General features: G+C 36.4%; 1 protein-coding gene across 1 annotated transcript; it reads left to right on the top strand.

Annotated features, from left to right (window-relative positions):
- Positions 1-26,247, top strand: DCTN4 (dynactin subunit 4). The gene is made up of 13 exons (XM_045551366.1): positions 1-250; positions 2,971-3,041; positions 5,119-5,297; positions 8,108-8,151; positions 10,644-10,751; positions 12,313-12,386; positions 12,486-12,598; positions 12,902-13,011; positions 15,880-15,953; positions 18,129-18,183; positions 19,330-19,437; positions 21,079-21,176; positions 23,645-26,247. Exons 1-13 carry the CDS (start codon positions 116-118, stop codon positions 23,856-23,858), a joined length of 1,383 nt encoding a protein of 460 aa, XP_045407322.1. The 5' UTR covers positions 1-115; the 3' UTR covers positions 23,859-26,247.
- The last annotated feature ends 535 nt before the right edge of the window (positions 26,248-26,782 follow it).

The following is a 26,782-nucleotide window of genomic DNA, read 5'->3' on the forward strand; positions in this document are numbered from 1 at the left end:
GTCGGAAACCTGACGCTAAGTCTACGTAAAAAGACGTAAGGAAGGAGCAGAGGAAGACGGCGGCTCTCGGGTCACGTGATGCGGCGGGAGGGTCGTTGGCTCCTCCCTCTCCAAGATGGCGTCCTTGCTGCAGTCGGAGAGGGTTCTCTATCTAGTCCAGGGAGAAAAGAAGGTTCGGGCTCCGCTCTCGCAGCTCTACTTCTGCCGCTATTGTAGCGAGTTGCGGTCTCTGGAATGTGTGTCTCACGAGGTAACAGAGTCGTCCCACGGAGTGTGGGGTGGGGGGGGCGCGGCGTTCATCCTAGTCACCGCGACCGGCCCGGAAGTTCCACCGGTTGGAGGCGGGTTGGATCTGTTTTCCTACCTGACTGATTGGCTGTGTCTTCTGTCGCTCAGCTCTGCCTGCTATTTAATTTGCTTATAATCTGTCACTTGTAAAGAAGAGGCGGCCTCGGGTGGGGCTGAGCGGATCTTCTGGTTCTAGAGCGGCCTCCGATTGGCTAAACTTGACTTTGGAGAACCTGGCTGTCTCCTGTAGGGCTTGGTAATTGGGTGGACCGGGAAGAAGGGTATGGGGGTGCTTAGTTCAGGCCACCTGAGGGGCGAAAAGCCTTCTTTCAAGGACTGATTGCGGGGATTGGGGGAAGGCGCAGACATTCTCATTCACGACCCTGCTATCCTGGAAGTCCTGTCACTAAAAGGGCCAGAAACTGGGCGCTCATCAGACTGCCTTGCCCTGTTCCCTGGCTCGGGCCAAGGCCTGCAGCAGGGAAGAGGTTGGGGTGGGTGAGTTGAGTGAAAAGCGCTTAAAATAAAGTCCGTCACGTAAGAAGCTCCGAGTATTATATTCATGGCACGTGAGGGTACGGTGCTGTCTTTTCCCTGGCACAAGTGGGCGTTGGAATAGGATTGCTCAGAAAGTAGAAGACCCTGGCCAATAGAAAGTCACCAAATAACAAAACCGTGAAATTTCTGCAACAGTGGGCACATCTTGTTCATTCAATAAGCCTTGAGGATTAAAAGGCATGCTAAGAGATAAACTCTGCTGTTTAATAACTCAGTCTTGTAAAGAAAAATCTGATAGTAATATAATTACCATTTACTCGGTACTTGCTATATGCCATATGCTTTATATAATCTTCTCTCCGAACCATTGAAGTGGATACCTTTAATTTTTTTTGTTGTTGTTGTTAAGCCGGGCATGGCGACTCACACCTGTAATCCTAGCACTTTGAAAGGCTGACGTAGGAGGATTGCTGGAGGCCAGGAGTTCAAGACTAGCCTGGGCAACATAGTGAGGCCCCTGTCTCTACAAAAAATTTAAAAATTAGCTGAGCCTGGTGGCATGGGCCTGTAGACCCAGCTACTCTGGAGGCTGAGGCAGGAGGATCGCTTGAGCCCTGACATTGGAGGTTGCAGTGAGCTGTGATGACACCACTGCACTCTAGCCTTGGCAACAGAGCGAGACAGTGCCTCAAAAAAAAAAAAAGAAGCAGACACAGTGTTTGCCTTAAGTCATACAACCAGTAACTTGGGGAGTGGGGCGGAGGAACAGGATTTGGACCTATACAGCCTGACTTAGAATTTTACTGAAGATCTCTAGTGTATTAAAATGCATTAAAAAAAAATCTTGTACTATAAACCATTTTACACATTATGGTAATAATTATTGGAGATAATTTTCATGGCATTAAAAATAGGCAAAGAAAGCAATTAAATAATATAAGAAAAATCATATATATTAAAATTTTGGCCCTGATTTTTCTTGTAGTCTCCATTAGCACTTTCTTTATGTGTATCTCCTTGGTAGATCCTTTCTCTTTTAGATGTTTCCCTGCTCCACCTCCACCCTGCAGAACTTACTGGATCACATTCTCCTGTGGTGGGCATAGGACTCTCAGTCTCCATGATCTCTATAAGCATCTCTTCAGCTAGGACATCCAGTCTGTGACAGCCTCTTTTACAGCTTGATGTGTACCTGTGATGTGGAGGCTGTTAAAGTTTGGGGAAGGATGAGGCTAGTGAGGGCTGAGACAGGTTAGAAAGTTATAATGGAAAACCTGGGTCTGGAGCTGCACGTTAAGGGACAAACAGAATTTGGAAAGGGGACAAAAAGGAATGAATTGTATTTTGCCTTTTATGATGAGTCAGTGCAAATTTAGCAATACTGTATTTTATGTTGGTGAGGATTATTTGAACAACTTTATTAATCTTTCAAATTGGTCCTGTTTATAGCAGATGATGAAAAAAGAAGCCATAGTATTTATGTTCAAGTGAATATCTTTCCATCTGCCGGTGACCAGTGTGCTATAATTGCCAAATAGGATCTACCTACATTAAAGAAAATAATTACTCAGACCTTAAAAAAATACAGTGAATTTAATTTTTTGAGTGTTTTGAGTTAAATACAGTAAGACTATCCTGTTAGTCTGTCATTTAAAAATCTCTAATTGGTTGGCTATAGCTGACTGTGTAAATATTAATTTATGCTTTTCTTCAGTGAACATGTATTACTTCAGTAACGAGAAAACTTTTTAATCTTCCTTAACAATTAAAGTGTGGTCAAATTATTGCAGTCAAATAAAGCTAAACTAGATAGGAGGATATTTGGTCACAGCTTTATAAACTGGATTATTTTATTAATCTATTCATTAGATTTTCATAGAATCCTTCAGTTAGAAACTTTAAATTATTACTTTTAACACACCTAACACATAAAACCCTGATGAAATGGAATAGGAAAGATCAGAAAGGAAAAATAGTGTTTTAGAAAATCTGGTAGAAAAAAAACCAGATGACTGAAGAACAAACCCTAAGCTGAAAACACTCCAGGTTCTTTGCCAGATCAGTGGTTTCTTACCTTCTGCTGCAGTAAAACATATTTTAAAATTCACTATTTAACAAGACTTATACACAAGCTAAACTGAATTTTTCTTCCTCTGATTTTTTTGACTTCTTGTTTTCTCCTAGGTGGACTCTCATTATTGTCCCAGTTGCTTAGAAAATATGCCATCGGCTGAAGCCAAACTAAAAAAGAATAGGTAAGACTGGGATTGGTTTTTTTTCCTGTTTTTCTCAGCTATTTTTAAAATAGCTGGTTAAAAAAAATGGATGGAATTAACGCTTTTTAACCAACTGTTTTATTTTTTAGCATCACCATTGCCAAAGATGAAATGCCCTTTGATTTTTAAATAAATTTTCTATTTTAGAACAGTTTTGTTTTACTTATTTCGAGGCCCAGAGGAAGCTGGTGCCCTTCCCAGTGGCCTAAACTCTACATTTCATTCAGATATCCTCAGTTTTTCCCTAATCTCCTTTTTCTTGGAACGGATCCTATTCAGGATACCACATTATATTTAGTAATCGTGTCTCCTTAGGCTCCTCTTAAGTACGACAGTTTCTTAAAATTTCCTTGGTTTTGATGATCTCCAAAGTTTTGAGGAGTAGTGATATGATATTTTATAGATTATCACTCAGTTGGGATTTGTGTGATGTTTTTCTCCTCCGACTGGGGGAATGTGCTATGGGGTGAAAAATCACAGAGGTAAAGTGTCACCTTTCATCACATTATATCAAGGGTAAATACAGTTGGTATGACTTATCATTGATTACCTGGCTTGAGCTGGTATTGGTTAGGTTTCCTCCACTATAAAATTACTGCTTTTTTTGTCCCTCCTTTTCTGTGCTATATTCTTTGGAAGGAGAATCACTATCATAGGTCACCCTTAAAGAATGGGGAGGTATGCTCCCCACTGCTTGGGGACTATCTATGTAAATTATTTGGAATTCTTTTGCATGGAAGATCTGCTTCTTCACCATTTATTTATTTATTTTCTTATTTAATCACTTATAGGATTATGGGATCATGAATTATTTTATACTTTGGGTTATAATCCAATACTACTTTTCTTTTTTGTTCAAATTGTTCCAGCCTTGGCCACTGGGAACTCTTTCAGTTAACTCCTATATCTCTTTTACATATCTCCATCATTGGGGGGAAGAGGTATCTGTTCCATAGTTTGATCATTTTCTTACTTACGGATACTGCAAGATACTCTAGGCTCATCTTGTGTATTTTCTGCCTCAGAATTACTCATTTCTCCAAGGAGCCTTGGATCTTTTTACTGGAGAATGGTATTAGAAACCAAGGTCTGGCTGCTAGGTTTGCTTATTGCTACTGGATGCTGTTTAGTTTTTAGCTTGGTGTACAAATCCTTTTGCTACCAGTCATACCCCTACACTTTGATGGATGTGAACTGGTATTATTTGTTTTTCCTGAGAAATAGCTCCTGATAACCAGATACTGTTTTGTATGCTTTCCACAAATTAATTTTATCATTTAATCCTCAAAGTATCCCTGTGAGGTGGGTACTATTATTATCTTCATTGAGGATATTATCCAAATGGCAAAATATCACAGATAATGAAAGTTACAGAACAGAACTTCAAATCAAGTACAGGACTGCAGGTGAAATCTTGATAATCTCTGGTGGTGGAGGAATTAAAAGCAACAGGACAAAGGGACTCCTAATGGGAGTGTTGGCTGAGCACTAGGAAGAGTAGTGTCTAAGGAGAGAATAGAAAGCCCTGAAAATGTACTGATTCTGAACCATTTCAGTTTGGTATCTATTTCAGCTCTCTGGCACAGCAGTCAAGCAGTTATTTTCCAAATTTTACTTCACAGCTTCTTGTACTGTTAACTCTTAAGTTTTCCATCACACAATTGGTCTGTCACCTACAGGCATAAGCTACATTTTTCTTTTCCTCAGGAATCTTTGTGATCTGTATAAACATACAAAGTGTCTGGAATAGTGAACTCCACCTGTTAACAGTGATTGTGGAATAGGATTGGGTCAGGCTCTAATTCTTCAGGAGCTTTGGTGGCCATTGCATGTTTTTAAAAAACAATGAACATTTTATACTTTTGCAGTGTTAAAACCAAGTTAATCAGAGGCCTCCAGGAATATTTTTTATTTCTTTTTTATTGAGAGGCACTCCTTCTTGTTAATATATGTGTTCTCTCTTGAATTCCTAACACCTAGAACAATGTCTGGCACATAGTAGGTGCTTGATAAATATTCTTTCAATGAACCAATGATTGTTTTTGTCATGTAACAGATGTGCCAACTGCTTTGACTGTCCCGGCTGCATGCACACCCTCTCCACCCGGGCAACAAGTATCTCCACACAGCTTCCAGATGACCCAGCCAAGACCACCATGAAGAAAGCCTATTACTTGGCCTGTGGATTTTGTCGCTGGACATCTAGAGATGTGGGCATGGCAGACAAATCTGTCGGTGAGTGAGGTGGAGTTCAACATGAGATTTTGTGCAATTGGCAGTGCTATAATTGTCATAGATTATCATTTCTGTAACCTGTTGGGGTGGAAGGAGCTAAGTTCGGAATATTTTGTCATTAAATCTTCTGTGGTCCCATATTCTCACATTTATGAACCATCATGTTTCATCTGAAACTGGGTAATACTGTTTAGTTTTCTTTAGAGTTGGTAAAGTAGCTTTTAAATATCTTATACTTTCTTAGAATCAAAATTCTAGCGCACTTCATAAAAAACAAACGTTCCTGATGTTGTCCAAACACCTTGGACAAAATTAAAGGGTAAAAGTGACAAACTAAGAAAAATAGATGGATCACATATAACAGACTAAAGATAAATTGCCAAAAACGAAGAACCCTTGTAGATCAATAAGAAAAAGACTCAGTAGAAAAACAGGGAAAGGATACAAACAGCAGCTCTCATAGTAGAAATTAAAATGGTCAATAAATACGCAAAAATGTATGCTCAACTTCACTAGTAATCATGGAAATGCAAATTAAAACTTCATCTATCTGACAAAATTTTTAAATCTGGTTATATCATGTGTTGACTAGAATATGGGAAAATAGCTTTCTCATACACTGTCATTTTGGAGAGCAATTTGACAACAACTATTAAAATTTTAAATTGCTTTTACCCTGTGCCCAGCAATTCCATGTCCAAGTATCTATCCTGGAGCTTTCAAACATGTGCTCGAAGACACACACACACACACACACACACACACACACACACACACACACACACGTACGTGTGTGTTTATCAGCAAAATAGAAAAATTGTGTGTTTTTGGATTTAAAGACCACCTAGGGCATTATTGCACTTACCTTTATCAGGAAATTTCCTTTTATTTTACAAATCCTATACTGCTGGTTAACATCAGTGGCAACACTGTCTATACGGTCAGTTCAAAATCTTGAGTTGCCTTTATACTTTATATAAATAGTATCATCACTAAATCCCCACTGTGTTTTTCTTTCTGAAATGTTATTGTTTAATTTTCTGAATTTGTAAAAATTCCCATTTTTGGATTTTCATAAAAATTATACCTTATAAAGGGAAAGCCATAACAAACTCGTATGTCATTTACAGTAACTAAAATGAAGATGGACATTAGCTAAAACCTTTTTATAAATTCTTACACAATCTGGTAATAGATATTGGTGAAGTTTCTTTAGATTCAACTTTGTTTTTAAAAAATTAATCCTTGATTCTATTGATTTTGCCCTTTGGTTTAGAGTACTTAAGCTCTCGATTGGTTTTTCTGACTTTGTACATCGAGTTGATTAAATATGTACTCTTTTCAAAAATAAAAAGTTAAACAAGTATATCGGATTGCCAGTAAATATTTGTATGTATGTTTTAAGGTCAATGTAGCAGTTAAGTTAGAATTTGTCAAAGAATTTAAGTTAAATGTTAACATTAAAGCAACATAAGTCTCAGTGATTTAAAGTATATTTCCGCATGTTTCTATTTTACCTCTTTTTATTGAGTAAAAGAAACAAAGTCCAGAAATCCAAATAGATTTCTCAGTTTGTTACTTTGTAAGTGAATATTTTATGCTGTTTGGGTTATGAGTCATTAAGATTGGAGAATTTGTGTTTCAGAACTTAAAAACTTGTGCTAGCTTCTAGAAATCTGTCTCCTCTAGGGTATCTTGACAGTGATAATTGAATATCAGGAGCTCTTAAAGAGCACAGATAATTTCATTTCCTCCATGATGTCATTGGTGTCTAAGAAGCCCTGAAACCACTTTAGGTAGAACTGTTTGTTTATTTATAAGTTCTTGTCTGTAATACGCAGAGAAAAACTTATAATGAGATCATTATGTCTCCCAAATTGCTATTTAGAATAAATTACCAGTTCTAAAGAAGCAATTAGATAAAATATTCAGACTTTTAAAAATACTCAGACTGAAACATTTCTTTCACTTAATTCCTTATTTTTCATGATTGTCTTAAATGAGGCAACCTTTTAAAATATGAATATTATACTAAATGATGTTATTTCAGCAATTTCTTTAGCCTAACCCAATGACACTAAGATTTACTCATATGTTTTTTTATGGAGATGCTATAGTTTTAGCTATATTTAAGTCTATTGTCTATTTCAAGGTAAGTTCTGTCTATGTTGTGAGGTAAGGGTCGAAGTTCTTTTTTTTTTTTTTGGTATGTGGATATTCCATTGTTGCAGTACCATTTGTTGAAAGTATTCATTATAGTTTTACTTTCAGCTTTCTTGAGTAATCTTTTCCTTTATGATTTGTGCAGTGTGTTTCTTATGTAAGAAATTCTTCTCTAAACCAAGGTCATGGAACATAGTAATTGCACAGTGTTGCAGATAAGAGCAGGGTCTCTGGAGTCAGATTGCTTGCTTAAGTTTGAATCCTGGCTCTAGCACTTACTATCTGTGTGACTTTGAGCAAGTTATTTAATGTCTCTGAGCCTCAGTTTCCTTACCTGTAAAATAAGAATAATAAGAGCCCCTACCTCAGAGGGTTATCATGAGAGTAAAAAGAAATGTAGTACAATTCAAGTGCCTGGCACAGAGGCTGTGTATTAGTGGTAGTGGTGGTGGTTATCATTATCAACATCATTATATTTAAAGGTAAAATTTCATTCTGAGCATTCTGGTTATATAATTTCTAGAATTTTTCTTAGAAATTCTGTGATTTATGTTAAGTATCATTTTATGGCCTACAGATGACCTGCTTTTATGAAAATAAAATTATCAGGTTATGAAAGTCTTATTTATTGTTCCTTTATTTTGTAGCTAGTGGTGGTTGGCAGGAACCTGAAAATTCTCACACGCCACGGGTAAGTAAAGGGTCCTCAGAGACAGGGGATGATATAAAAGAGTGAAAAAGACTGGAGATCTTCCATGTTAATCAGTGTATCGATATGGTCTATGCTTTGAAGTCCATGATGTGTATTTTGGTATCTATTGCTCATAGAAAGTGCTTTTTGCTATAAGACATTAAATCACAATGTCACTTTGTTCACTTGATTTAAGTTAATGGAGAAACCCAGGTGTAGTCTTAGTTCTATATTGGAGTTATGTGTCAGAAAAAAGAAACAAAATAGTGTGTGTTTTTTTTCTTCATATACCCGCAAATGAGTTAAAGATTCCATTTATTCTCAAATACTCTTGGAAATATCATAAACATGTAGACATTTTAACCCCTGGAAACACTACTAATTTAGAAGATGTCCTTGGACTCAGTAGTGGTTGCTAATAGGATCATGACTTGAGCATCCTTTAGCAGTTCATAGAGAATCAATCTCTGCGGTATGCATTAGAGTAGATATTTTTACCCCTTGAACTAGAATTTGAGAAAGATGGTGAACTGCTATAGAAATATAGTATTACTATCAGTTAAGGTGCAAATTAAACAGTAATTTATAATTACTCACCTATGAGATTAGCAAAAATTAGAAATACTGAAAATATCCTGAGTGGGAGAAAATGAGTCTTCTCACATATATTTTTATTGTATTAATATAACTTGGTACAGATTTCTTGAGCTCTTGGCTATATCTACTTCCTGGATCTCACCTACAGAAATATGTGCACTTAATGCACAAAAATATATATAGTCATCCCTCGTTATCCACAGAGGATTGGTTCCTGGACCTCTCGTGGATACCAAAATCTGAGGATGCTCAAGGTCCTTACATAAAATGTCAGCATAGTTTTTGCATATGACCTACATCCTCCCATATACTTTAAATCATCTCAAGATTACTTACAATGCCTAATACAATGTAAATGCTATGTAAATAAGTAGTTATACTGTATTTTTTTAATTGGGTTTGTTTTTTAATATTTTCAATCCACAGTTAGTGGAGTCCATGGGTGTAGAACCCGCAGATAGGGAGGGCCAACTGTGTATTCATTCATCAAGCATCTATCAGGCACTTAACTATGTGCCAAGACTGTACTGAACAGTAGGGATACATGGTCCCTATCTTCATGGAACTTAAGTCTAATGGGAGGGAATCAATCAAATAATTTCCAGATAAAAAACTATGAAAACTATGATAAGTAAAGTAAAGGAGAGATAAATTGTGCCATGTGAACATTTCTTAGGATTTTAACTAATCAGGTCCACGTCTGAGGATTGTGCTGAGATCTGAGGAGGACAGGCACAGAAAGTAAAGAATTCTAGCCAGGGGAACAGCATATGCAAAGACTTGTAAGTGGAATAAGCAAAGCATGTAGTAGGCAGAAAACTAGAGTGTAGCATAGTTTTAGGCAAATAGAGAGAAGTATTCTGGGTCTGACCATGCAGGACTGTATAGACCAAGTTACGGAGTTTGAGGAGCCTTTAAATGTTTTTAAAGAAAGGAAATGACAGGATCAGATTGGTGTTTCTAAAAAATAATTGCTGCAGAATTGAGAGGACAAAAGTGGGTAACATAAGGCCATTTAAATAGTATTGTAGTAAATGGTTAAATACCTTATAGAACATCTATATTATGCAATAAATACAGCTTTTAAAAAGAATGAGGTAGGTGTGTTTGTACTGGATGGAATGATGTACTTGATACATTTGTCTTAGATGGAAAGTCTATGATATATTGGAAAAAAGTTATAATGTTTTTGTATACTATGAACTATGAAACATAAAAATAATAAGGTTTTTTTCCTGGCACATGAAAAATAAAGACAAGTATTTATTTTTATACGTATCAAATCTGCATGTCTATGCACAAGTGCTTTAATATATCCAAAATGTAATATGCATATGTCTGTAAATGTGTAAGAAAGATATCTAAACCAATAACAGTAGATACCGCTGATGAGTGGAGAGGTCAACTTAGGTATAAAGGGTAAAGAAGTTGGTTTACTTTTTATTCTTTCATTTGTGTATTGTTTGAACTTTTTACAATTTATGTATTGCTTTTATGATTAGAGTGTATTTTAAAAGTTAAAAAGTGTGGTGGAGAAGGGGAGTAAAACGGTATAAAATGCCATGTTCTTAGAAATAAATGGTCCCGTGGCCATGCAGAAAGAATAGGAGCAGTTATGAGGGGAAATAAATAATAGAGTGAAAAGAGAGCAAGAAATTTCCAAGCCTTTTCATTGCCTGTTTCTTCCTGTTGTTGAACTTTAAGGTTCCATTTCAATTCTAAAAACAGATCATGTAATGAAGAGAAATTCTCTTTGAAGAAAAAGAGCAAACTTGTCCACCTTAGTAATTTGTCTTCTCTATTCATTATGTGTCTGGTCAGTGTCATTGATTAATTGTGTATGTTTCCTGTTAGCTTTTTTGTGAAACAAATCCTGAGTCTTTGATTTTTCACAGATGAACAAATTGATTGAATATTACCAGCAGCTTGCTCAGAAAGAGAAAGTTGAACGAGATCGCAAGAAACTGGCACGGCGTAGAAACTATATGCCTCTGGCTTTTTCGGTGAGGATTTGGTACCAAAAGGAGTTTGCAAGACTTGTGGGGCATAAGAACAGTGATCATTTCAGAAAGTGGCCATTGTTCTAGATTCCTGAATGGTGGGTAGCAGAGAGAGAAGTTCTTCAAATTATAGATATTTAAGTCCAGTAGTTACGCTTTTCCATATCATTAGTTCTGTTTGAGTTCTATGTGTTTTAAGGACATTTATGTTTCTATCTCCATCACTCCCTTTTCTTTTCTGATTATCCCCCTCAAAAGTCTACTGTTTAATTTATAGGCACTGTAGAAATCTACTTAAAGCTTTTATGTATTGCTGAAGAAGATGGACAAATGGTAGATTTTATTTATGTTACCCATGTAGCCCACCTTTATCATCCCGGCAGTAGTGGTTCCCAGCTCTAGTTATCATAATTTTTTTGACAACTTTCCATATTTCCTGAAGTTGAAAAACACTTGACTTTTACATAGTGCATTTGTATGATTAACTAAATAGTAATATATGCAAGTGAAATTTTTTACAGAAGTCATTCTCTACCAGTTCATATACTACTAGTCAGTAACAAGACATTAGGATTTGGAGTTTTTCTTATTATCCCCCAAGTTTTATTTGCTCTCACGGAACAATTTGTTTTCTGTGTGCTTGCTTGAGGCCCAGCAGATTGACATTTAATAAATAACATTTATTGAATGGCAGTGATGTGTCTGTCAAGCATTGTGCTAAGCACCTTACATGTATTATTTTATTTAATCCTCACAACAATCCTGTGGGGTAGTGTATCCTAATTTTACACTTGAGGAAATGGAACTTGGTTAAGTAACTTATGCTACATCCACATGAGAATTAGTTAAGCCATTGAAACTGTAAGGATTGGTAAGATCCATATAAGAATATCTATATTAGAATTTAATAAAACATTAACGCTTGCAAAGCACCTACATTTGCCAAAGAAATGACTTTTTCTGAATAGTCTAGTGTATATCAGCATATGCACTATTGTACGTTATACTTAGGAGAGGAATTTGAATTAAATGCATTATGCTTCTAACTTTCCCATATAACCTGCCTGCTGTATGAGTTTGCTTCTGTCTTATGCTGCATTTTTTTGTCTCTGTTGCAACCTGCTGCTAATTTGGGGCTCTACAGCAACACACTATTCATGTAGTGGTAAGTTCTCTTTTATGATTCTTGCTGACCTGAAGAAGTTAGCAGGTGATCACTGGTACTCCAGAACACATTCATCGTGTATTGTAGACATTCCACGTAGCCTGAGCCATAGCTTAGTTATTTTTAGATTAATAGTGAAAGCTCACATTTGGTTCGCTTTTACTGTATTAATGTAGTTTCATTCTCTGTGTTTTGTGCTTTTATTATTATTTTAAGAGTAGAATAATGACATGGGGCTACAAATTACTGTCTTTAAAAGCTTTTAAATTAGCTTTTTTTTTTTTTTTTTTTTGCTTATTTCCCTGAGCTTCTCATGCTGTCCCACCCAAAATTCTTTCTTTTAAAAAACAGGATGGGTAAATACAGTCATTCTAATAGGAATTTCTGAACTTTGTTTAGGACAAGTATGGTCTTGGAACCAGGCTTCAGCGACCACGAGCTGGTACATCCATCAGTACCCTCGCGGGACTTTCGTAAGTTTGGACATTAGAGGAATACTTCAATTATTGATATCATAGACTTAGAGGATAATTAGGTGGATCCTTGAGAAATTACTACTTTTTATCTTTTAGCCTTAAAGAAGGAGAGGACCAGAAAGAGATAAAGATTGAGCCAGCTCAGGCTGTAGATGAAGTGGAACCTCTACCCGAAGACTATTATACAAGACCAGTAAATTTAACAGAAGGTAATTTTATACATTATTCTACTGTTTTTATGTTACATCTAATTCTGCTTTTATTATTTAAATACCTTGTGATTTGAGATTTTTGATGGAATAGTTGTTAGTAAAAAGATATGTAGAAAATAAAACAGATGTAATAGATTTAATCATTTGAAGAAATTTTAAATGTCAAATTTCTATGTTGTCATTTTTTTTTGAACAACACTATTCCTAAAGGCAGTATTGTTTTGTGTAATTACTGACTACATACAAGTCTGAGTTTGAAAGTCACCGTAAACTAAGCCTGGTTTCTGCCTCTCCTGCTAGTGACCACCCTTCAGCAGCGTCTCTTACAGCCTGACTTCCAACCAGTCTGTGCTTCACAGCTCTACCCTCGCCACAAACATCTTCTGATCAAACGGTCCCTGCGTTGCCGGGTAAGCATTTCGTTCTGTAGTTGCCATTTGTACGTAAGAAAAGCAGAAATAAAGTAAACACAATTGGAATCTGACTAATGTCAAAACCTCTGGAATGTAGTAAATACAGAAAACACTTACAGAGGATGTACTAGGTGTCCAGGCACTATTTTAAATGCTTTCAGTATAAACTCACTCCTCACAACCCTGTGAGGAAGGTACTATTGTTAAACCTATTTATAGATGTGGAAACTGAAGTATCTGAAGGTTAAGTACATAGTGCTGACCTCTAATAGAATATTGAAAGAGTATATAGCTTTTAGGCTAGTAGAGGGGGGAAGGACTACTAAAAAATAAATCAATTTAAAAGAAAACAAGAAAGAAGAAAAACCAGCAAAACCCAGGCTATGGGAATTTATAGAACAAATGACAGAATTTCATCAATAAATAAATTGTAAAAACAAAACAGAATGGAAAAGAAACCTTTTATATGAATACTATCCACAGAACTTTCTATGATGTTGGAAATACTCTGTATCTGTACAGTCCAACATGGTATCCACTAGGCACATGTAGCTATTGAACACGTGAAATGTGATAGTATGACTGAGGTACTGAATCTTTAATTTTAATTCATTTAAATAACCACCATGGCTAATGTTATCAAATAACACTCTAGATTAGAAGAGACTTAAGAGGCATATCAGGCAAACACAATGTGTAGATTTTATGTAGCTTCTGATTCAAACAAAACACAGAAAGGGCCTGGGCAAAGAGGGACCAAAGAAGGGAAAGGAAAAGAAAAGAAAAATTTATGAAATCTTAGGGGAAATTTAAACACTGGCAGAATTTTTGATGCTATTATAGAATTGTTAAGCTGAATGCGGTGACATGCATGTGTAGTTTCAGCTACCCTGGAGGCTGAAGCAGGAGAATCACTGGAGCCTAGGAGTTTGAGGCTATAGTGCATCATGGTCACACTTAGAGTAGCCACAGCACTCCAGCTTGGGCAGCATAGCAAGACCCTCATCTTTTAAAAATATTTATGGCTGAAATGACATGATATCTGATATTTGTTGCAAAATAATCAGATGAACAATGGGTGAGAGTATAGATGAAGAAAAATTGGCCATTGTTGCTAACAAGTTGATATTAATAAATATTGAAGTTTGGATGATGGGTACTTGGGGATTTATAGTACCATTCTGTATTTTTGTATATGTTAGAAAGTTTCTATAATGAAAAACCTTTTTAAAAAGAAAAGAAAGAAGGGGCAAAGGAACATAGAACTAGTAATTCAATTAGAAAGCATATAGTAAGATAGTAAATTAAATGCCAGATACATCAGTATTTACATTAAATACCAATGAACTGCATGTTTCCATTAAAAAACATAGATTGTCAGTCTAAAGAATAAAACAAAATGCAACAACCCATCTATATGCTTATAAAAGAAGCACAAACATGAGAATTTAGAAAGATTGAAAGTAAAGGTAGATGGGAAAAGGTATATTGTGCAAACACTAATTTTTTAAAAAGGGATCATTCATAAAAAAAGATTCAGTTCACAAAGATGATATAACAATCTATATTCATATGCACCAAATAACATAGGCTCAAGATATATAAAGCAACATTTGAGAAAATTACATAAATAGACAAGTCATTTTGGGAAATTTTGACATGCTTCTCTCAGTAACTGAGAGAATAAATAGATTAAAATCAGCAAGGATATAGAACATTTGAACAATTTAACTAGTGAACTTCACCAGACTTAACCAAATGGGCATATATAGAACGCTGTACCCAGTATCTGCAGAATATATAAATTCTTTTGAAGTACACACAGAACACTTATCAAGGTTGACTGTATACTGGGTTATAAAGTAAGTCTCAACATTTTTCAGAAGATGAGACCATTAAAGTATATTATTTGATCACAATGCAATTAAGTTAGAAATCAGTAATTCCTATATAGTGAAACTTACAGAATGCAACTAAGGCCATGCTTAGATATACAGTATGTATATTAGAAAAGAAGAAAGTTTAAAAGATCAGGTATCTTAGCATCCATTTCAAGAAGTTGGAAGAAGACCAGCAAAGTAAGTTCCAAGAAACTAGAAGGAAGAGCAGGTATTAATAAATTAAGAAACTAGTATAAAATAAGAACAACAAAGCCAAAAATTGATTCCTGAAGGATTAATATGAGAAATAGTAATATGTAAATTAAATTAATATAAATTTATATAAATATTGTCTCTTATGAAATATACCATTACTATAGTAATATCTACCAAAAATAAATGAGTGGTTACCTTTTGTTCCATCGACCTCACTTCTGGGAGTCTACCTTGAACCTCCATAAATACAAACCAAAATATGCAGAGATTATGGTATATCCACATAATAAGTACTGTAAATTACACTGCTTGGATTTAAATCCCAGCTTCCATTCTTACTGGCTCTATTGAGGTGCCCAGTTTACCAAACCTTTCTGTGTCCCATTTTAATCATCTGTAAAATAGGAACATTGATAGATAGAGTACCAATACCTACCTGATAAAGTCAATGTGATGTTTAAATCCACTTAAGCCAGTGAGCACATTGTTCAGCACGTAGAGTAAGTACTCAGTATGTGTTAGCTCATATTTTAGTAGTTTTTAAGTACCACAAAGGTATATTGGATAGTGTGGTTGCTTATATCCAGAAGTCCAAACATTTTTTATAAATTTTGGTTATTGGTAGCGTACACTCTATTTCAAAACATACAGTCTTACAACAGAATAAAGCAAAACAAAATTGTAGTAAATGCTTTCATTCTGAGTTTAGCAATTCTGTGGATCAGCAAAGTATGTTCTTGCTTTCCTCTGATACTTGTTTTCTTTTTAGAAATGTGAACATAATTTGAGCAAGCCAGAATTTAATCCAACATCTATCAAATTCAAAATCCAGCTGGTTGCTGTGTGAGTATTTTAGGATTGGAGTTTTTGGTTACTCTTTTGGTATTGGTTTTGGTTTTGGATTTTTTGTTTTTTTCAACGCGAAGTATGTTTACTCTTGGCCTAAAAAGGAAAAGAAAAATTACGTCAGAATAATCTTGACGTCTGTTCCTGTTTAGGTTTTGAATTTAGTTACATGCCATGAAGTTTAAGGTAAATCTATAGACATAGAATCAAGGGTATTTATCTCAGGGACAAACTGATATAGTGTGGTCTGGGGCAATGTAGTGTGTTGATTATTGAGTAGAGAATAATAAATAACATCTAGTGCTCATGAGAATATGGGTAAACACATATCTGCATACACTGTTGTTAGGATTGTGAATTGCTAGTCTTTCTGGAGAGTGGTCTGGTAATATCAAGACAAATTGCATAGACCTTTTAACCCAACAATACTCTCAGGAATCTATTCTGTAGAAATAAAGCATCAATAAATAAAACATACATTTCTAAGGATGTATATTAAAGCCAGAAACAGTTTCATTGTCAAGCTGATTTAACGATGAACAAGAAAATAGGTGATTAAATTGAGATAACGTATACTAGAGACTGTTATGTAGCAATTAAAAGGAAGTCATTGGGAAGCAAAAAGGTTGGGAAGTGCTTGGTCTGGTGAATTAGGAAGATCTAGAAGGGCAAGGTATGGGGTCTGTCACTATATTTGTCTAAACTTATTTCCCTCATCTCTGAAATGAGAGCAAAGTCTCCCTCTCGAGGTTGTTGAAAAGAATGAAATGAGCTGTTATGTCTGCAAATGCATTGTAACTCAACATAAAATAATGTTGACTTACCGAACTACTCTTATTTAATACATAAGTGGTTAGGAAGGAAGAGAACTACAAAAATTGCACATGTAAAGTCTGGGATGAGCTCCTTTCTTAAGAATTATACTCATTACAGAAACCCTGAATGGCAGGCTGTGGTTAACATCAATTTCTTAAGCTTGCTTTGAGAAAAAGTATTTTTTTCTGGCATCATGGTAGAATTGCCTGGCAGTCTTAATACAGATGCATTGGCATCAGATCTCAGACCTGATCAGACCTCAGACCTGCTGAATGCAAATTCTTGGTAGTGAGTCCTTTGGCTTTCTACTGAGTTACTCAGGTAATTCTGCTCAGCGTGAAAAATAGCTAGTTTAAGTTAAAATACCTGTTGCCTTGATTATAAGATGCACTTTTTTTTTTCACTTTTAGTGTTTTCTGCAATAAATTTTGTCTTATGTTAATAGATGCACAATAACTAACACTTATATGTGCTTTGTTCTGAGCACTTTTCAAAGCACTTTTTGGATATTATTTAATTTATTCTTCACAATAATCTCAAGAGATAGATACCAGTATTGTCCTCTTTTTATAATTGAGAAAAGCAAGGCACAAAGAGGTAAATGTCTTGCCCCAGACATTACAAAGCAGTATCTTGTTATATAAAGACTAAACTGGGATTTGAACCTGGGCCCTTTTGAGTCCAGACTAAGCATACTTAAGTACAATATTCTGTTGTCTTATTTAGAGAAGCAGCATAACATAGTGGTTAAAAGCAAGGACACTAGAGCAAGACTGCCTGGGTTTGAATTCTTACTCTGCCACTTACCAGCAAGTTGCTAATCCTCCCATGCCCAGTTTCTTCATTTTTGTAATGCGGATAATAATACTACTTACTTCATGCAGTTGCAGTGAAAATTACATGGATTAATATTTGTAAAGTGCTTAAAACATTCCCTGGCACATAGTGATATATAGTGGTAAGTATATGGTAATATCTTTAAAACCATATAATATATTATTAATATTAAGTCAGTCTTGGATCTTATAACCAATTGCCTTCTAAAATTGCAAAAATGAATTAAATGAGATCTCAAAAAATATATCTAATAAATGTGTAAGGAAGATGTCTGCCATGATACGTGCATATATAGGCTTAACTACAAGTATACATAAGATTTCAGAAAGAACTCATTACTAATTTGGTTTCTTGTCTTAAATTCTTACTGTAGTGATGATATGGTTTTTAAAATTCTTTTTCTCTGACATGTTCTAATTAACATGAAGAAATCCTTTATTTCCTGTACTAGCTAAAAGAAAAAGCAATAATTTTAAGGGACTCCGGTGAACATTAATACATTTTTTTATTCATGCATAGCAATTATATTCCAGAAGTGAGAATCATGTCAATTCCCAACCTTCGCTACATGAAGGTTAGTACCTTGCTTATTAACAGGAAGAGAAAGAATTGATTGCCAATGTGTGCATATGTGTATGTGGGTGGTTGTGTGTATATTTGGCCTGGGATGCAGTGAGCAAGGGATCGAAAAGCCAACAGTTCAAGATAATAAAGGGATTGAGACTTTAAGTTCTTTACCCTGGCATTCTTGACGACAGCATCTTTGAAATGTATATAGAAGGATCAGGGTGCACATTATGTAAAGGTGGAATCATAAATGGGGGAAAGAAAGAATATATTGGACCCCACAGACATCTTTCATTCTTCTCAAGCCTAGAGATTCTCCACCATCTTGTGTGTTTATGTGTCAGGTACCAGGAATCAGCTAGGTTTCTTCCTTACCACAGCCCCTCTCTTCCTGGGAGTCTTCATCTATGCCCCTTCCTCCCACATACACACCCTAGTGAATTGTAGAATATTCTGCAGCAGCCTCTTTAGCTCTTTCCTTTTATACTGCTCATGAAAGCATTTATGTGGTCCCTGTTCATTTGAAAGATTTGTTTGCTAATCTCGAGGGTACCAAACAAGGGCAGATTATCATGGTTTGAGCAGTCTTAAAAGGTTTTTATTGTCTTGGTGTGCCATTTTTTTCTATGTTAATCCATCTGGCTAGGCTGTGGGTCCCTTATTTTATTTTTGAGGACCTCCTTTTTAGTCCTTAAGTACCAACCTGAGTACGACAAGAATTGTAACTTTAAATAATCAGGTTAACATACATTCCTCAGAATTTCTGGATCTAGGAACTGGCTATATCAGTGGGATCTGTCCCATTTCCTCAGTGAAAGAGCAAGTCCAGAGAGTATATGGTCTAACACAGCAGTCCCCAACCTTTTTGGCTCCAGGGACCAGTTTCACAGAAGACAGTTTTTCCATGAATTGGGGCAGGGGAAGGGGGAGCTCTGCGTACCTGTACCAGTCCATGGTCTGGGGGTCGGGGACCACAGTTCTAATATACAAATAATAGAATAGGGATCAGTGAGCACTTAGAGAATGCAGTGATATAGGGGTATGTGTCATTGCTCAGGAGTAATGGCATGATGATTTTGGTATAGCAACTAAGAAAGTGGACCTAGCTGGCAGTAGTGGCACATGTCTGAGAGATGCATTTCCTAATCCCTAGGAGAGCCAGGTCCTCCTGACTCTTACAAATCCAGTGGAGAACCTCACCCATGTGACTCTGCTGGAGTGTGAGGAGGGAGACCCTGATAATATCAACAGCACTGCTAAGGTAGGAGCATTTTGCATCATCCTGACTAAATGTGGCATGGCCTCATTTGACCTGGCTTAAGGGACTCCACACTGCCTCTCATTTCCACATCTAGTCACCAAGTTCTTTTGATTCCACATAAGTTTTTTGTACACTGCTGCTGCCCTATTTGAAGGTCTCATCATTTCTTACCTGGACTGTGACAATAGCTTCTTAACTTACCTTGCTGTTTTTGATACACCACTACCTCCATTTCAGCCCATCTTCACTATTGACGCCAGGGTGATCTTTCTAAAATCTAACTCAGGATGGCATGCTAATCATTGAGCATCCCTCTGACTTTGAGATAAAGTGCACATTCCTTGGCATAGCATAAGGGCTCCTTAATGACTTCATACATATTAATGGTTGTGATCCAGCCAGATCAACGGGTTATAAATTTTCATGCTGGAGAATTGCTTATGCTATTCATTTTACCTAGAATGCCCTCTTCCTCTCCCCACTCCCCTAACATACATACTTTTCAGTCTCTCAGTCTGTGTAGTCATTCTTCAAGACTCATGAAATATCTCCTTTTAAATGCCTCCTCTAGATTCCCTCTGCTTATATGGAGTATACATGGCACTAACTAAATATCAAAATGGATGATTTTGACTCCTAGTTAAGTGTTAGTTGAACAAATGAAATGTGGCCTCCTCTTTTTGCTATTTCATAATTCTAGTTCTTGAAATTTTAGAACGAGAACTTTTTTCTATAGAACATTTATTACTGTTTCATAATTCAGCATGATACTCATAATAAAAATTGGTAGAAAAGATGCCTATATCTTTAATTAGATATTATTCAAATAATATTAGAGAACTTTTCTATCCCGTTTTTCTTTTTTCCTTCTGTTTTTTAATGATTTCTCTAACTAGCATTACTTCCAAAGAGAAATGACACTTATCTGGTCCTTGTTCCTTTTTTAAATAATGCTAATAAGCAGCACCAGTTTGGACAGAAACAAAAATTTAAGTGCCTGATGCGTATACCCAGCTTGTCTTTATCTCTCTCGACACCTCCCTGCCACATTTGTATCCATAATTAGAAGTTTGGTTTAGACATTGTTATCTGTTAACCTCTGACATAGCAAAGTTGAGGCCTAATTACCACATACAGATAAATCTGAAGAACGCTTAACTGTTTTCCATGACCATAAACGTACTCAGTATCTTGTGTGTTTATGTATCAGGTACCAGGAATCAGCTGGCACCATGTCACAAAATGTGTTTCTCCTTTGTGTTTCTCTTTTCTTAAAAAATGATGAACTGTTTCAGATATACCAAAAAATATAAAGAATAATATAGCAAACACCCATGTACTCACCATCCCCTTAAGTAATAAAACATTAAAGATGTAATTGAAGCCCCAATAAAGTAAGCACTCACTTAACTTTATCATTTCCTTAAATTTCTTTGTTCTTACACCTTTACTAGAAATGTCTCTATTTCTAAGCAGCATTATTAAATACTATATAAGTAATATGATGCTGTGTGTTTCCTGAGACTTGCTGCTTGCTTCCATATGTCTAGATCAATGTAATACTTTGCTATATTCCATTGAGTGAATGTCCTACAACACACTGATTCCTTCTAAGGCAGGCCTCTCTCTGTTGCTCTCCAGGTGGTGGTGCCTCCCAAGGAGCTCGTTTTAGCTGGCAAGGACGCAGCTGCAGAGTACGATGAGTTGGCAGAACCCCAAGACTTTCAGGACGATCCTGAGTGAGTGATCTTTTTGCGACCCCCGCACCACAGTTAGCTAATACAGAATGCCCATGTATATATCCCAATTTTCTTATCTGGATTTTTAAAAATAACTTTTTCTTTCTGTTTTTAAAAATAATTACTTTAGAAAATTTGGGAAATATATATGAAACCATGAAGAAGAAAATAAAATTATCCCACCACCAGAGATAAGCACCATTAACATTTTGTCATTTGTCCTTCTAGATATTTCTTCCATCATTGGGATCATTCTGTAAATACAGTTTTTAGCCTTTGTTTTTCATTTAAATGTATTTTCCCATGTTGATAAAAAGTTTTCAAGTACATGATTAAAAATTGTGTGAGGTGCGGTGGCTCACACCTGTAATCCTAGCACTCTGGGAGGCCACGGCAAGAGGATTGCTTGAACTCAGGAGTTCAAGACCAGCCTGGGTAACATAGTGAGACCCTGTCTCTAAAAACGACTTAAAAACCAGCTAGGCATGGTGGCTCATGCCTGTAGTCCTAGCTACTTGGGAGGCTGAGGCAGAAGGATTGATTGAGCCAAGGAGTTTAAGGTTGCAGTGAGCCATGATGATGCCACTGCACTCTACCCAGGGAAACATAGCAATACCTGTCTCAGAAAAATAAAATAAAATAAACTTAGAAGCTTGACGAAGGAGCCCCATGTTGCTGACACTCAGACCTCCGTGAGGTGGGGGAGGAGACATTGGTTGCCTGGTGTTGTCATCTCATGATGGCAGAGGAGGGTGGTGTGATGAAGCTGGTTATAGAAGAGTTGGAAAACAACTGGATACTGTCATTTCCTGGGTAAAGAACCATTGCTGGAGTAATGCCCTTAGGAACCACAGGCAAACAGGAAGCTTAAGAGAGCAAGACCCTTCTTCCCTTAGGCCTCTAGTCTCCCTTTAGATATTGACAGAACCTGGCAGGGAGCCAGCCTACAAAGCAGAAACGGGTTTAGCAGAATCCTATGTCACAAAGCACAATATAGAAAGGTAGGCTTGGAACTGGAAAACAATAGCTTGATAAACCAGCACAGGAAACATTTAAGGTTTTTAAACAATGATCAAGTACCTCCTTTAGCGAGATATTAGAGAGAAAAGATAACATGGGATGGTTTAGAAAAATTAAGTGAAAGCAAAGGTGAGATTAGTGCAGTGATTACAAAACTTTGGTTGACTTCACAAAGCACCAGGTCAGGTGTTGTGTTGTGTTTTGTTTTGTTTTTTTTTATCTATAGCATTCCATACCCCACCCCCAGAGGATATCTTTAGCAGGTCTAGCCGAGGACCAGAAATCTGAATTTGTTTTTAAAAAGCTTACTAGATATCAGTGGCTGCCTGGGAAATTAAGGATAAAAAGACTTACTTTTCCCTTTTTACATTTTTTTTTTTTTTTTTTTTGCTCAGGATTGGAGCAACAGGGATCTTTTTACTATTTTTAACTGAATTTTTTTTTAACATGACTCTTATATAAATCAAGGGTTTGGTTAGTTACTATAATACAAAATGTATTGAGTTAGTACAATACAAAATATGTTCTGTGAAATCCTTGCTTTATGTGGGCCCTTAAAATTACATTAATTAGGTGCAGAAATTTGTTTAAGCCAAGGTAAACGTCTGGAAAGATCATCTGAGATATCAAATTCCAGTCTAATTACATGATAGATTACTAAAAAAAACCTGATTTAACTATAGTTCACATTGTTATATGTTATAGAACTTTCAGATTTCTGAAAATTAATACAGTATAAAATGTTAATGTATAATTCCAGTAACTTTTCTTAGAGTGAGATCATTTGGATAGTAGATCAAATTCTGTTTATTTCAGTGCCCTTTTACTTTTTGGAGCTAAGTTACTAAAGCACAAACTTCAAGGCATGTGAGAGAAAACAAATGGAGACCACAACTGAAGAGATTTTTTTGTGCTAAAAATTCCTAATTTACATAAGTTATTTACAAAAACACACTGATTTATAGTGTTCCAGAAATTCCCTCTGAGCTTTGAGTTCTTAAAACTTCCCACAGTATCATGGTATATCCTATAGAAATATTACATGTGCACAAAAGTAAAGGCAAAGGGGTGTTTGCAGCACCATTGTTTATAACAGAGAAAAACTGGCAACAACCTCAGTATGTACCAGTGACGGTAAATCCATGATTTGAATACTGTGCAGCCATCACGTAGAATGTGGATAATCTGTATACACCAATACGAAAAGGTGTGGTAAACAGTGAAAAAAACCAGGTTACAAAATAGTGTGTCCCATTTGTGTTGGTTAGTAAAGCAGACCAGTTTGAGCTCATAGAAAAACATCTGGTAGGTTAAGAACCAGAGCGTTTACAGTTCTTCTCTGTATGCTGAAGGGAAGAATAAGGTGAAAGATTTTTAACTGTAAGTCTTAGTGGTCTGGCTGACTATTGACCTACCTAATACTGTGCTTTTTTTTTTCTTTCCCATAGCATTATAGCCTTCAGAAAGGCCAACAAAGTGGGTATTTTCATCAAAGTTACTCCACAACATGAAGAGGGTGAAGTGACCGTGTGCTTCAAGATGAAGCATGATTTTAAAAACCTGGCAGCCCCCATCCGCCCCATTGAAGAAACTGACCAGGGCACAGAAGTCATCTGGCTCACCCAGCATGTGGAACTCAGCCTGGGCCCACTTCTACCTTAAAAGGTTCCACTGGCAGGCAGATCCCAAAGGACAGTGTTACCATAAACTTGTGTTAAAATGTGGAAGCCACTGCTTCATTACGCCTTGTTGATAACAATGTACCCACGCACTACTGAATCCTATTCCTAGGAAAATGGGAGGATAGACCAGGCATTAGGAACACAGGGTAACTGCTGTTCCTCTTGCTCTCACCTCTGTTGACACCAGTAAGTCTGTGTCTTCCTACTGCACGTTGAATAACAACAGTATAGTTCCATCCCAGTAAAGGGGATGACCGTTCCTTGGAATGGCATTAGGTTTACCACCTGAGAAACTCTGACTGTACTATCTTTTAATCTGATCTCACAAAGGATCACAGTCTCACAGATGAAACTTAAAAAATGAAAACCCAAAGGTGGATCTGCTACTAATGATCCAGCGTTGGTCTCAGTGTACCGACTGCTCTCTGCATTCTATTAAGTATGATCTTGCAACTTAAAACATACCCTTCACTTGCCTTCATGGCTCCCATTTTGCCATAGATTGCCATTTGTCAGAAAAGTAGTTGTCACATTGTCTTTAGTTTTGTGATTGGAAAAACCTATGAAATTCTTAAGGTACTCTCATTTGCCCTCTTCTAAGTGAATACAGGACGTTTATTAGTTGCTCTTAAATTCTTTCCCAGTAGAATATGGAACTTTTTCTTTTAAGAAGGATTTGAGAAGCAAGCAATTACATGTCATGTCAAGGAGATAGCAAATTCCGTTCATTTAAATATTGCCACAATGTGCAGAGATTATGCTGCCATGGAGGCAATCTTTGTATGTCTAACTAACTTTCTACCCCTTCTTGTCTCCTCTGCCTTTTTAACTCAGTAAGTTGTTCTGAGTATTTGGGACCTGGAAAGAGCCAGAGAAAACCTGAGTGGATGCATTCACTTCTGGAATGCAGAAAACATTTTAAAATGCTGGATTCTTAGCATGATCTGAACTAACATTCTTTCCATGGATTTGAAGGGGAAATTAACTGTTACAATCTCCTGAATCCGAAACTGGATATTAAGAGAACTTTCCCCTTTACTGAGTTTAAGACTTTTGTCATATGCTGAGTCAAATAAGACCATTTTGATTGTAAACCACAAAATAGCTCAGCAAAGTAGCCTCGAATGCTGGCCTAACAGCAGACATGCTGTTTTCACGTGATATCCAGGAGTTGAGTTGCTAACCATAATTTCTGTGATGTTTTCTAAAATGAGACTTGACAAAGTAGACCGCCAGCTGCACCATGTTTTCGTAAAAGTATTGTTAGTGGCCAAAAGACTTTTGAGGAAAAGAGAAATTCCTGTTTACCCTGGTTTTGTTTTACAAAGTCTTTACTTAAAAAAAAAAAAAAAAGTAAAATATACTGTAATCTAGAATACAGACAGGCTATAGTCCTTGTCAGCTCCCTTGAAAGATGAAAATATTTAGGAAGCTTTTGAAAGACACTAAATTGGATTGTAAAGGTCAAGCCAATTTTATGAAACAATATGCCCACAGAGTAATATATATGCAGTAGTGAAAGAAAAAAACACTCATCTCTAACAATATGGTAATTAATAAGGTTTAGTCTCTTAGTAATTGGGGCAGGGGCTAATTATAAATTTGCACACAATAGAAAGAGTTTAAGTTTTTGTGACCTCCCCCACCCCAGGGTGTCTAATTTGTATTACACTACCTACTAGAGCCTACTGTGAAATCACTGCTCTATATTTGCCAGTGGAGAAAATGGGCATCAAAATAGAGAATAGCTTCATATGTTTATACATGTGTAGCACATAGACTACACACAGTTGTATGTCATGCATTTAGGGCATGACTACTATTTGTTCCCAAAAGTAATAATGTTGAAGTAATGGGTCTCATTACTCCCATGTGACACAGAAACACAAAAACACTTTTGATCACAGAAATTTTTTTTTTCTTCAGAAGCCAAATTAACTTGCAAAGTAACAGAGCCATCGGTTTAATGTTTCCTCATGATAGATTTTAGTGCAAGCTGGTATTCTATGTGTTCGTAGAAATGGTTCAACACCTGCAGCTGGTGAATTAGGTACTGTATTTGTTGCCTTTTTTATGCTAGTCAGTGTGCGCCACCACAGACAGTTAGATGCTGTTAGCACTTGAAACTACAATTTTGGAAACTTAAGACTACGTTAATTTGGATTTGTGATTTGATTCACGCACTAAAGTTTTCTTTTTGTTTAAAGTGCTTACAGGCATAATGAGCTAAATGTCATGCATATTTGTGAAGAAATACTCTTTCCGGTCCATTTTGGGAATGAGAGGCACTCCTTGATCTTTATGAATGACAGGTTACTGTTTTTGCCTTATTGCTTAACTTAATGTAGTGAAATAAAGCAGACAAAGCTCGGGTGTGTCTTGTCTTTGGTTTCATGAAGATGAGTTGTAAGTAGCATGGCTCAGCCAGAGGAAAGGGGTGGAGTTACGAGAACTGACCTAAGAGAGTCAGTGGGGCAAGCCCTTGTCCATTTCTTTAAATGAACTAAGCTAAAACCCCATTATCAGGTTAGTTCACTATAACACTATGTAAGTAATGTTGCTTTGAGTTCCTTACATACGTGTTCTCAGAACCATTGTATAAATGTTACAGACCTCTACCAGCTTTGATCCTGGGTCATTGCTTCTAAAGATGTCCTCTGAAATATACCAAATGGTCTAACCTCCACAAATGGCCACTCCTTTACTTCATCTGTACCCTCATCCTCTTCCTTTCATCCTTCCATCTGTACCCTCTTCCTTTCCTGCTCCTGTTATTGTAGATAAATTATTCATGCTCCTATCTAATGCCACCCATACCTTTTTTTTTCTTATTTATTTAGAAACAAGGTCTCGATCTGTCACCCAGGCTGGAGTACAGTGATGGAATCATAGCTCACTGTAGCC

This window comes from Lemur catta, chromosome 5 (genome assembly GCF_020740605.2).
Source record: "Lemur catta isolate mLemCat1 chromosome 5, mLemCat1.pri, whole genome shotgun sequence".
Taxonomy (NCBI): Eukaryota; Metazoa; Chordata; class Mammalia; order Primates; family Lemuridae; genus Lemur; species Lemur catta.